This window comes from Anoplopoma fimbria, chromosome 24, assembly GCF_027596085.1.
Source record: "Anoplopoma fimbria isolate UVic2021 breed Golden Eagle Sablefish chromosome 24, Afim_UVic_2022, whole genome shotgun sequence".
NCBI lineage: Eukaryota > Metazoa > Chordata > Actinopteri > Perciformes > Anoplopomatidae > Anoplopoma > Anoplopoma fimbria.
Window position 1 is genome coordinate 6,282,571 of NC_072472.1, and position 14,063 is coordinate 6,296,633.

Below are 14,063 nucleotides of genomic sequence, written 5' to 3' on the forward strand. Positions count from 1 at the left end.
ATCACAGGGTCAAAAAGAACAAAAAAGGCATCATAAAAGAGACTCAACAGCAGAACAAGATTATTTATCCTAATACCTAATAAAGTGAACACTAGTACTTCACGTATGCAGCTCTAAACTGCTGCAGCGACTCCAAGTGAAAAAATGTATATCATCCAATCAGAGAGCTGCAGCCTCAGCACAGAACTGAGAGAACCTTAATTCAGGTCGTGCCCATCGGTGACACGACGTGTCCTTTTGAAATAAACGGTTAAATAAAAAATGTGCTCTGACCCTTAATAACTCCAATACTCTCTTTTAATTCCTTTGAGGACATTTCACTGTGTGTGTGTGTTGCCTTCAGTGTTTGGTGTAGCGTCATGCCCCCCCGCTGACCCAGACGACTCACCCAGTTGATGAGGATGTATCGTGGCAGAGTGACGGTGGGCTCCTTCAGGCTGCAGAAGCCGTACATCACTTTGGCATTGTCAAAGGTCAGCGTGATCTCTGCCAGACCGCCTCCTGCACCACAGAAGAAGAGGCTGCATTACTCCAACGGTAATGTTTCTGTAACACTGTCCTCTATCAGGAAGAAGATGTTATTGAAAAATAAACAAACTGGTAGAATATTAACAAATGAATGAATGAATTATTGAAATGAAGCAATCAGAGATCATATACTGCAACTCTGCCAGTAATGCACAACAATCTAAAAGCGATAGATAAATCATAATGCCGATTCAATGCAATTTTATATGTATATGCTTGAAACATTTCATGTTTGGAATTGAATTATTCTTTAAGTTTTGACCAATTTGTAGATGCATTAAAAAGGTTGACACCTGAATTGTAAATCCTGTTAATTTTGAAAATCTGCTGATGTACAATGTATGAATTTAATAATAAATAGCAATTCAATACATTTATATCTATGTACTGTTTTTTTTATATTTTGTATTCACATAGTTAAGTTTAAGTCAAGCTGATGTTGCCTTACACATTAAAGAATGAATAATGGGGTTTTCTGCTATATTAATGTTGAATTTAGCACCTTTGAATAGTGTTTTGAATGCATGACCTTTATTTGCAATGGAGTGACTGACATATTTGTATTACTTATACTTAAGGAAAGGATCAGTAGCGTTCTGTTCCAGGCTGCTAGTTTTCATGCCTCAGATCATGATCCTGCTTTCTGTATCCAGAGAATGTCTACGCACGCATTTGTAAACACCTCACATGCAAACACACAAACATGACCGTGCTCTACTGGTTCTGAGATCTGAGCAGGCAGAGACATCCCTCCGAGGTTTACAGTGCGGATGAACAAACTGCGTCTCCTCTCCGTCGCTGCTGAAATATTCACGTCTCTCTTAGGACAAGCTGTCGACATGAAGGAAAATAAGACCACTGCTGGCAGAAGTGGCTCTTTATCCTGCGGCTCTCCAACATTAGTGATGTAGACACTTCTCTGTAGTAGCTCCAGTTTACTGCTCTCATGTGATGATCAGCATTTTTATATATTCAGGAATTTTGCGCTGATGATTACATTAGACTCACAGAATAAGCCGCGGTTCTAATCAAAAGTACATCAAAGTAAAACCGCGAGACACGTCTTGAACAACACATTTCTGAAGAATATGTCTGAGGCCGGTGTTACTATGGAAACTCAAACTAACTCATGTGTTAGTTTGTCTCTCAGTACTTTCTGACTGTCAGAGAAGACAGAAAAATTACAAAGCTGATAAAAATGTTAAACAATTTAAAATCAGCTCACTTTCAGATGCTTAGTGCGTTTTGGATGAACTCAGTTACCATGGCAACATGTTGTGTTTTTAGCTGCAATAATTTAAAAAAGAATGTGCGCCTCTGACTGGCTTTTTTCTCGATAGCAACAGCAGCTAAGGCTAATGTGTGTCGTAGTGAGAGAAAATAAATTCAAAGGATGTTTATACCAACACAAACCTAGAATATGGTTCAATTATCCAGGGAAATAATGTTGAGAAACATTAACATTTCCAGCTTTTTTTCAAGAGATCCTTTAACAGGACTTTTACAGGATATTTTTAGTGATGATCTCGCTGATATGACAGATATGGATGGTGCCATTCACAATTGTTTTGCACTCTGTGGAAGTCGGATTTGAAAGACATGCAGGCTATAACTTTAAATCATCTCTTAAATGCTTAAAAACTATGAAACATTAATAATATAATAATAAAAACTACCAGCCAGCAGGGACTAATATTTCCATTTGAGTGTTTTTCAGTTGTAACCTGCCTGTGCTACCATGTGACGTGATTTGGGGCACAGCTTTTAACATCACAACAGCCTTTTCAAAATACTTTCATCCATAGACTACCTTTTGCAAAATAATATGATTCTGAACATAACTTGGTCCTTCAGATGGCAATATGATCAGTTTTGCGGAGCTCTGATAGAAACATTAGTAGTTCATTGGAAAATAGGAGAATAGGATCATTTTCAAGGACATCAAACGATTTTCAAAAAACGTTTGACTTTTTTTCTCATCTTCCATGTTTTTTCCATGCCAGCAATATTGGTCAACTGTTTTCCAGGATGCTTATTTAATGAGATCATTCAAATAAAACTACTCACATGAGGAAACATACTGGTGCAGAAAACCAGCAGCTCCTTCACCATTTTCATCCCAAAGTAAGGTTAAGTAAAGTATATTAAAAAAGCTATTGGAACATGTTGATTATTACCTATTAGGTTTCTAGTTTGTGCATAAATCATACACTTTGCTCAGAATGTATCCAATTACACACCCCTCCATTGGTTATATGTGTCAGTTTATTGTCCTTTCAAATATATTGCTCACAGTTTTACACTCCAACTGCTCCGATAAATATCTTTATTAGATTTCCTTCCACTGTGTGTGTGCTCCGGGGTAACAATTAACACTCAGACCAAAGCCATTTTTGTAATACAAAGAGAAATGATCATCATGTGAGTCTCAGTTACTACATAAGGTATACGAATATGTGTCCAACTCAAGATAAACAATTACATTTGTGGATGAAATTTAGAGGAATCTACAGTCCTTAACGTGTATATGGGTAATGTCAATATTTGTATTTGCAGATTCACACTTATCATGGTGCATTGATGTCATTAAAGGGAGTAAAGTGGGACGACCATTTTCTACTGCATGTGTGTGTATCAAATACTGAGGAGACTCATTAAACTGTAATGATCATGCAGTGCGTCATTAACTGTGGTAATAATGAATCCAGCTCAGAAACAATCAGGAGACAAAGAACATTATAATTTCCCCCCCCCAAAGCAACATCAGAAACCTGCAGAGCTCATCAAAGTTGGTCGGCAGCAGCAAATTACAACCATCTCCACACATAATGTGAACATGTAGCCATGTTCGTTATGACATAAAAACGAATGAGAACAGCATGACAACACATTTTGGGAGAGATTACAATTCATGCACTGGAGGGCTGACAACACATAAAGGACAAACTTACCTCCTGATGATGCCAGTTTCAAATCATTGCTGTCATCGTCATATGTGTACAAGGCCCTGTTAGAAAGAGAGAAGAGGAAATAAGACAAAGTTACACCTTTATGAACGTTACAGATTCATGTGGCTTGTGTTTGCAGAATGGACTCAAATCAAGTCATCTGATGACTGTAGACTATGCAACAAAACGTTCCAGATTCTGTATGTACTTTAAATAGGCCTGAAACAAATAGCCAAAGAATTTATAATTTGAGAGATGTTTCAAGCAGCAAGACTTGGATTCGACAGCCATAGCAGCGTGTTAGAATGCTAATCTGAGCAAATTAGCACAAATATGGACATAGCACAAAGGTATCTGATCATACACCAACGCATTGGTCACATTGAAACTTTGACCTGATGGTGGCCTTAAAGGAAAAATCAAGGGTGCACCAAAGACAGTAGGATTCATCCTTTAGGAACCACAAATGTCTGCACAAAACATCATGACAATATGTCTAATAGGCGTTAAGATATTTCAGTCTGAAGCAAAGATGTGGACCCACAGACATTTTTCCATCCGTATAGCCATGCCAGAATGCTAGCATGCTAAAAAGCTCAATGCTGGCATGCTAACGTTCTTAACTTAGATGATGAAACTGGTAAACATTGGCATGTTAACAATGTCATTGTGAGCATGTTTGTATGCTGATATTAGCATTTAGCCAAGGATATTCTCACAGAAGTGCTAGCATGACTGTAGCTTCTCCTTGTTTTCACAATGCATTATATACTTGGCAGACAGCTTTACCAAAATTGACATACAGTAAGTGCATTCAACCACTTCTGTACATGAACAAGGGGTAGACGTTATCAAAAATTGTAAGTGCATCCCTCTCAGTGCTACAAAACAAGAGTGTATAGTGCTCTACTGTTCTAAAGAGAACATCTTCTCTACATCAACTCTCTGTGCTCACACATTACTTCAGGCTGATCCTGGTTCAGTTTGTTGTGTGTGAACCCTGCGGTGCTGGTACACAATGCTGCAATTGCATATCAACTAATTAACATGAGTAACAAACCAGCTGCTTCCTGATGAAGACGGCTGAGAAACGTAACCGAGGTTGACGGAACAATTCCTGTTGTAACTAGACCAAAGTGTTACAAGCTTCTCCAGGACAGAGCTGCTTTAGCCGGTCAAGTGTGTGTGTGTGTGTGTGTGTGTGTGTGTGTGTGTGTGTGTGTGTGTGTGTGTGTGTGTGTGTGCGTGTGTGTGTGCGTGCGTGAGTGTGGAAAGCCGATTACTTGGTTTGATGAATGGCTGTGAAAACTCTTGTCTGCCTAGATTAGAAAAGTTCACACATCCTTAACAAACACTTAATTTTTCTCACTTAGGACATTCATCGACATAACACACTTCCTAGTTGCTCCCTTAGCCTTGACATAATACAAGTTCTAACCCTATTAACCAAATCTACATCCTCAGACAGCCCTGTGACAAATGTCCTCACCTTCCGGTCTAAAACTTTTGTCTGCACAAATATAAAAGAACAAAACCGAACACCCAGTTTGACCTTTGTTGCCCTCTCCACAAATGTCTTTTTTTCCTGCATAACAGACATAATTACTTTCACACCCACCGTACATATGCAAGCACACCACTCTATACTCACTGCATTATATAAAATCAATTTTAAGCATGCCCACACATATCCTCATGCATTCACACACTCGTACACCTCTGACCTCTTTGGCTGAGGTTCAGTGAAGGTGACAGGGATTACAGTTTAGCCGAGATCTCCAGATTAATACAGTTTGACCTCCTCTTATGACCCCGTCGTCAAATCCATTAACCTCCAGGTCAGAATTAATTTATTACAACAACACAATAAGGCTGTAAATATACTATCTGCCGTATGTCTTGTGAAGCTGTCTGAGGATTGTTATCTTTACCACTAGTGGGGTAAAAATGTAAAAGTATGTTTTTTTAATGTCATCTATCCCATATCTCCCTCTAAACACTCACTTTTCCTCCATATCCAAGATGTCCTGTGCATCATTTTATACACACACCAACAGCCACTGTTCAAAAATAGTCACATTATTTGCTTTTAGCAATACCACACCAATAAATATGCCATTAAAAATAAATGTACAGTTAAAGTAAAAACAACTCTTTGTATAGTGACATTACAGGATCACTATAAAAGATGCATGATGCATGTTAACATATAGTCATGAGGCTAGTTGCAATGAATAATTCCTTATACATCTGAAAAAAACTACAGTTTTCATATTAATGTAGTGGAGCATAATGTACAATATTTCCCTCTGAAATGTAGGGTGAAAAGAAGGAAAATAGAAGTAGAAGTACCTCAAAATTGCACTCAAGTAAAGAAAGAAAGTAAAGAATTATTATGTATTTTTCCCCCATTGGAAGTGTCTTTGGATACATTTCTGTGGGTTTGATTCAATAATTTGACTTAGCATGTGTTTGAATGATGGACCATCTGGTGGGTCAGGTGGAGTTAAAGAGGATTTGACCATGTCGACGCTTCCAGCTATTAAATATTGGATCCGGATGAATAAAAGGTATTCATGGTATTCACTGTAAAGCAGACTGACTCACCATCAAATCAGGAGAAGTTATGGGAACTGAAAACCAACATATTAAATGAATGCAGGGATTGAGGTTAGAGAAATTACCCTTTCATCTATCAGGGTTTAAACAGGAGATTATAAACTGGAGAGCGCTGCACTGTCGATTATTAAAGATTATATATAAAAAACTGGAATATACTCTTCACCAAACTCTCAATCAGCACAAAAGCTCAAAGATTGCATATTGGTTTAGAGTTTCTACGTAACATTTAAGTGTGAGTGATCTTTATATTTCCACAAAAATCTGATAATCAGATAAACTACGGCTCAGGGCATTTATTTCAGACTGTTTATTACAAAATGCAGCATTTTATTATTGAGTTCTCGTTCCCCCCAAATCTCTACAAAAGAGCAAGTGAGTGCAAAGTCAGCACGATGCATACAGTGGAGTCACAATGGTCATCTATATGTGAAATGCACAAGGTTGTAAAACTCTGGAAATTCCCTTTAACTGAACAACAAAACATCCTGGAACTAAGCTCCGGAAACTAACCAACCACGACCTGAACAACTACAAAATAATCATTAACAAAATAACTGCTGACATTAGATCAGGTCATGATGTTTGGATGAAGAGTTTTGGCTTCATTTTGGTTTCTTAGATACCCTTAATAAGCTCCCCCTTTAACTGGACGCTGCTTGTTAAATGGTTTTTTTTCAGGGATGCTTGAACCATCCGACCAACATAACTGTGCCTCTGTGTGTGGCGGGTATTACCCGTCCAGATGACCTCATGCTCTTTCAGCCCGAAGCTTTAGTCTGGCCACAGTCTGACTTTCTGCTGACCTCACCTCCCTCCATCCTGTCTGTTTCTGCCTAGTCACACTCTGCTTCCAAAACCCTCTCCCCCCCTCCCCCTCTCGCTGTGTGTCCATGCCAGCCTGCGTATTTCATCACATAAATCTCATCTTCTCCAAACGGCTCCATTTATCTATTCTCTTTTTCAATGTCAGATCATTTTCAGCCACATGCAGCTGATATCAGCAAAAAACCTGCTGTCCACTATCTGCTCAGCACCAAGTGGCAGTTAGCGACTAGCTGGCAAACAAGGTGGAGCATGTAGCAGCTAAAGTCCAAAATTACAATGTGTAACAATGGACTATCTCATGAGCTGGCCTTCTAGACGGCCCTCACATCTCCTAAAAAGTCAGAGAAAATGTTCAAGTTGGTATTTTGATAAATTGCCAACATATTTGAAATCTAAAAAAAATTAAAATTGTTGACACAGTTTTTTTTATGAGAAAATGATGAGGTGTCTGTGAACGCCTCTGATTGATAAAAAAGGCATGCTGGGACATTTGTCTAAGGCCCTGATCACACAGAAGTTGTTTTAGCAGCCTAGGGCGGCTTTTTCTAAGTTTTCAAGTGAAATTGTTTTGTGAGCTGCTTCTATGTTGCTGTGCGGCTCACATTTTTGCAGAAGCCACAAAACAAATTCAACCTAAAGAGGAAAAGCACCCGACATAATTAACATTTCTTCTCATATAGTGTTGAAAGCTATATGAATTAATTACCTATAGTAACCACAATCTGAACAGAAAACAGCAGGAGGCAAATCAGTGTTGTACTTGATATTTCAGGTAAATTGTTTTCATAAATTTTACCTGTACTATTAGCTCTTATGCAGCGCACTGTTTCTGGTTTGGGTTAAGCTAACGTTAGCACTCAATCGGTAGTTGCCTCGCAACAATAATAAAAAAAAAAGATGTAGCAAACCGCAAAAAAAAAGAAAAACACTGTCGGATTGGGTAACAGAAAGGTGAATGTGGTGAGGAAAACGCGCTCTGTCTTTTCAGGGCCGTAGTCAGCTCTAAAAGGTCATTTTTGACCATACTAGTTTCTACATAGATTTTAAATTGGAAGATTATTTGAACTGTGATTGATGACGATGAAGTCAGTGAGAACAAAAGCATGATAAGAATGAGGATTGAGACATGTCACGTTACTAAATCATCTAAAATGCATTTATCTTTTAAGGATTCTGGGCTTTGAGCATCACACAATGAAAAATATCTAAGTCTACCCTGTCGACAGTGCCTACTACTAGTACTACTACTACTACTACTACTACTACTACTACTACTACTACTACTATAGTCCCAGTTACAGCACTAGCAGCATCACAACCAACCAGTAGAGAAGCAAATTCCTGGTGGCAGGGTAGGAAAGGAAAGGTTTAAGGACGAATGATCGACGAGACACAAAGAGAGCATCAGTCAGGAAATAAAAAGCTGACAGATAACAAAGACAACAGGGTGTAAAAAGGACGGATGAGAAAGAAAAAGAGCAAGCGTTTAAGACTGAGAGGGAGAAAGATGTGAGTCTCACTCACTCACTCGGTGCTCTATAAATAATTCCCTTTAAAGCAGACAGCTGTTTATTATTCATATAAAGCCCTGTGACCTAGAAACAGCCCCGTAGAGTGCGAGTGTGCATGCAGCTGGGCATGTAAGAGGAAGGAAGACGAGGAGAATAAAAGATAAAAAATACAAAAGGAGGAAAAGGAGAGAGAATATGAACAGAAGAAGGAGAGGAAATAGAATAGAAAGAGGATGATGAAGTAGATGGAGATGAGAAAGGCACAAAGGCAAAATGATGGAGAAGGAGAAGGAAAGAAGGATACGAGGAGGAAGGAAAGGGAGGAGAGAAGAAGCAGGGAGGTTAAAAGTAGAGAGAATGAGTAAGAGGGGGAGGAGGAGGAGGGAGAGAGGAAGAAAAACACAGCCAGCAGCAGGATGAAAGATTAGAACAATAATGAAGAATGAAGAGGACTCGATTAATCAGATAATCAGACGTGTGGAGGTCATCGTCAAGTTAGCTCTTCTGGGTATCACCCCGACCTTTGCTTCAACAATATTTGCTTCATCTGTTCAAACAAATAAGTGTGAGAGATCAGGCTGTTCTTAAATATTTTATAACATCTAGAACAAATGTTTTTTTTGTCGTGATCAAGTTTGAGCTCATTGGAGTTTGAACACAACCCACACAGTCATTAACTACTCGACACACTTGCGTAACAAGCTAATGATACTGCAAGACGGTTGCATTTTAGAGAAGCAAGAAAAACAACAGAATTAGTGGTTTGTTCAAGTTCTCCAAATGTATGTTCAGGTTATAAAAAAAAAAAAACAGAAAAAAACCATGGGAAAAATAATATAGAGCGACAAATTCAGGGTAATGCTTATACGGTTTTAAAGCATTAAGTTTGCCATTTAGGCCGTCGCCATCTTGGTTTTTATGCAACCAGAAGAAAAACTAGTTGGTCGAGCAAATACTTATTTAAAGTTGACCAAAATGTTGCAAATAACTTTCATGAACTGAAAACACACTATGAGGCTGTTAGAGTTCTAAGACGGTCATAGGGTGTTGTGGTGGTTTGATTGGTCAACAGAAAGGAAGCCACTGTTCATTTCCTGTTTCAAACCAAGATTTAAACCATGATCATAAAAAAAGTACATATTTTTACCCAAACCCAGGATCTTTCCCTGAACCAAATCAAGTTGTTGTGTTTAATTACATTTATTTTCCAACAGGAAACAGTTTTGAAAGACACAGAACAGTTTTGAAAGACACAGAATTTTGGAATCGGATCAGAAAATGCTTCTAGGACTTCTGCAGTAGAGAGAAATCTATGGAATCAAATCCAAAATGCTTCCTCACATTACTTTTGTTTGGCCACGTTTTCTCTATTTTTGAATCAACGATTAAGGCAATATTGTATTGAACAGATCATTACAAATAGAATAATACATTTTCCCATGTTCAAACAGAAGCTCTAATCTCCAACAAAAAGAGGCAGCCCTGAAGCATACACACATATAGTATATACATCTATAAATGCAGGTCACAAGGTCTCACTGAATGGCTCAGTGAGTGTGGAAATGATACGAATCATAAGCCGTGGCTGTCGAACCAACTGAACACCTATGGGAAATATACTATACACAGTGTGTGTGTGTGTGTGTGTGTGTGTGTGTGTGTGTGTGTGTGTGTGTGTGTGTGTGTGTGTGTGTGTGTGTGTGTGTGTGTGTGTGTGTGTGTGTGCCCACGCAGCCTTTGATGTGCAGTAGAATCACTGTAGTGCTTTAAACTGGAGGCGGTACAACAGCATCTCTAATCTGCTCTTTACTGTGGGAGGTTGTGTGGTTGTGTGTGTTTGTACCTAACGAACAGTGACTTTCATATAACTGATTTTATTATCCAAGTTTCTGTGTAGCCGTGTCAAACACAAAGATGTAACGTGGTGTTAACATTTCTTTTTCATATATCAGAGTGTGATAACATACGCCTTCACCTACGGTACATGGTGTAATAAGTAAAGTTCAGCAGCACTCACATGCAGCCTGAGAGTGACGGAGAAAAGCTTGGAGAGGAAATGATAATATAATCGCTGCAACACTCAGAGAAAAAGAGCTAATTTTGTGTCATTAAATGTGTTCACTGTCTGGACTAAATCCAGCTCATTGACGACTCATTGCAGCTGTAATTACCCAAATTAACCACTTGCATTGTATATTTGAATGGAACCTAACAGTTTGAACAAATCTTTTGTACTTTTATTTTCCACCACTTCCTCCTCAGTTTTTCTCCCTTCTATGATTCCTATCACACGCTCACAAAACATAAATCATATTTAATACTGTTGCACACAATGCATCACACAAACACATGAAGCAGACTGGATCTTTTTCCATTAAAACAAGTGGAGTCTCAACAGGAAGAGGCTGCAGAGCCTCAGTGTATTTTAAGCTGAAATCTGATTCGCACTGTGTCAGACACAAATTCTCAGGACCGAGAGGCAACCGATGGAGATGATTTTAGAATATCTCAGAGGATGAATAAACAGACGCAGGGGAGGAGGAACTGTGGCGACATGTTGAATCTCACTTACAGGAACAGGACGGACTGAATAAACACCTCTACGACAGTCTCAACAAACACAGGACGATGTTTGTTAGGATTAACAAAACAGATTTTTTACAACAGAACCTCCTTTTAGAAATGTTTTAAAGGCAAAAAGATGCCCAACCTGGAGTCAGTAGTCAAATACTTAGAGGTCTAATGAGAAAAGGCAATGTCTGCAGACAGAAAAGACCTCAAACCGTGTGGCAACATGTTTTGTATGATAATTCTCTTCAGCTGCATTGAAGGAAAAAACTCCCTTTTTCTAATTTCTGCTGTTTCAGTTATTTTGTCCTTCTCCTGTATGTAGCATCAGCAGTGCTTGGCAATAGCTGTTAAAAACAATAAAAAGAGGTTGCCAAGATAACCAGCCCCTCAAAACACACACCGCAGGGAGCGTAGCCATGGCAACCGGGCAGCATCCCCCATCGTTATCCTGGCAACAGCAGTTTGTGACCTGAGGGGAGCGACGTGGAAAGATAGTGATTGCGGGAAGGAGGAGGCTGTAGGACAGCTGAAGGGCGAAGGGCAAAACACGCGCACACACGCGCACACTCACACACACACACCCCCCCCCACCCCAGGTGAGCACACAGCATGCAGTGTGTACGTGTGTGTTGTATGATGATCCAGCTGGACTCACTTCACAACTTCAAAAGGATCTGCAGACCTGATGTATGGAGCTCCGTGTGCAGGAAACAGCAAGTAATACAAATAAAAAAAAAATATTGCAGTATCTACTAAACCATATGTTCCATAACCATAACGTGTCTTCATGAAACTCAAATTTTAGCTCAACAATTGAACCAAAATGTGCATTTAAATGTTTTTATCTGCCTGTCTTAGGCAGATCATGTGCCTGAGTAGCAGGCTGCAGATGGCGCTGCTAATGCTGTAGAATACAGACTCACATACAGACTTTCGCAGTTGTCAGTTGATTAGTATACCTGAGCAGACTCCAGGAAATAGCCACAGCCTTGCAATCTGCGACAAAGACAGAGTCTCTGCTTCATTTATACGCTACCAATCTTACTGGATTCAAAATGGGTGTACAAACTCAGTCGTTGCTGTGCGACAATAGTTGGCTTGTTTTTTAAGCAGTGCAGGTGGTGACTGACTGTGTGCACTCACTGTGGTGACTTTTCTATTACGACAAAAAAGACATACAGGATATTTTATATACATTTAATGCAGTTGCTTTTGGATTTATCATCATATTAGCGACTTGGAGAATTTTGAAGGTAAGGTCAGAGTTACTAAATGTAGTGAAATATAACAAAAATGAATGACTTTTTGGAGCACTGAGTCGATCTTTGAAAATAACATGATTAACACTTGCAGGCTTTTTAAAATGATAGCTCAAGGAGTGCCGTGGATTTTACCATCTTAATGACATTAAAAGACCCAGTCATTTGAGTTTATTAAATCAGTTTTACACCCTAAAAGCTTCAAGCGTGTATGAACAAGCACTAGTTGCCATGGAAACCCGATGGAAATTAGTAATATTGAGAGCACCACAGTCTTAGTAGAGAACAGGGCAATAAAAGCTGCGTTAAAGGTTTGAACCCCCCCAAGGCTACTTTCAGGCCTCTTGGCCACGCGTCACCAGCTGCTGTCAGCTTTTGTACTGACTCAGTGAAGCCGACTGCAGAGGCTCATTTAGAAAAAGATAAAGCGGACTCAGCAGTTACCGATGAGACAGAGACATTGCCAAAGTGAATGAAGAGGCATTACCAAAGTGAATGAAAGAGAGAAGAAGGTTACTGCTGTTAGTAAAGATGTCAGTTTTGCAACTATATCATGCAATTTAATTATAACAGATGAAGCTAAAGTGGTGCAAAAATAATTTTCCTTTATGTTGTTGCAGAAAACCGAACATTCTCTGTATAAAAGAGACATCGAGCATTGAATTTATGTTGTGTAATTAAGTCAAAGAAGCTTCATCTCATAGCATAAAATGAGTAAGGGCAATGTATGATCAAATACAGACACAACAGTAGCATGTGCAGTGTTTCTTTCTGGTATTTGTCCAATTTCAAAAGCGAGGCATCCTTTGTTCCCCTCAAAACAAATCCAATATTTATCCTCCGGGGTTGGAGATCTCTCTTGGGTTTTTTTATGGCGAGAAGGAAAATAACAAATATGTGCGGTTGAGGAGATACGCAGAACGGAGAGACCGTAAATACAGACAAAGAGCTGTGAAGGCAGAAGCAGGCAGGCAGGCAGAGAGCATTGTGGGATCGGACAGAGAGAACTATGGGGGATGATTAAGTATGCTGGCAATGACTGTTATTCCTGTGGTCGGATATCGTAGCCTGATTTATTGAGCGAAAAACCTACATGGTGACTTAATGCAAAAGAAATGAGGCAGACGAGGATGGGAATCATGGGTAATGTTTCAGAGGGGGAGTGAAATGAGGGCATTAAGGAACAGCCGTGAGTCCTGTTCCTGTCGGTCTGGGAATGCAGGAAATCTGCACGCCGATCCGATGAGTAAGACATGCGTGTTTTAGTGGTGTGAAAGGCAGAGATGGGAAGACCAATAAGCTGTGCCCATGCTAGGCTGCAATGCTCATTACAGACCAGGGAACAGAGTGTTGGATGGAGAAAACCCGAAGAAGCAGCTTAACCATTATTTATTAGTACTGGGGCAAAAATGTAAAGTATGTCTGTGGATTGTTATCTAAATCCAACAGTTCAAAATACATCTCAATAGACAGGTCATATGATATCTTACGAAAAAGATACTCTTCGTTTTTGGAGCGAGGTCCAGCAACATGTGTCCATTTCTGCTTGTTACATGCAAACGGTCTTTTCAAAATAAACTACTGTCTTCACAGGAAACAACTCAGTTATGTTAAGGCTACAAAACAACTACGGGTTTAGAAAAAGGTAGGGGTTTGGGTTAAAATAACCATGGAAGCGGCGTTACTTAAGTACAGAAGTTATGTGACAAAAATAACCACTGACTTCACATTTTACAAGACGAACGAACAGTGACCTCTCGGGTGAAAGACCATTTTTTGTTGAACCCCACCACTGCCCA

General features: G+C 39.4%; 1 protein-coding gene across 3 annotated transcripts in view; it reads right to left on the reverse strand.

The window, feature by feature from the left end:
* The window catches only part of dbn1 (drebrin 1), a 101,182-nt gene that overhangs the window by 21,623 nt on the left and 65,496 nt on the right, over positions 1 to 14,063 (reverse strand). For all 3 annotated transcript variants that reach the window (XM_054625621.1, XM_054625622.1, XM_054625620.1), the window contains exons 3-4: positions 3,480 to 3,535; positions 389 to 501 (exon numbers count right to left, since the gene is read on the reverse strand). In XM_054625621.1, coding sequence (XP_054481596.1) covers positions 389 to 501; positions 3,480 to 3,535 — 169 coding nt within the window. The remainder of the gene's footprint in view (positions 1 to 388; positions 502 to 3,479; positions 3,536 to 14,063) is intronic.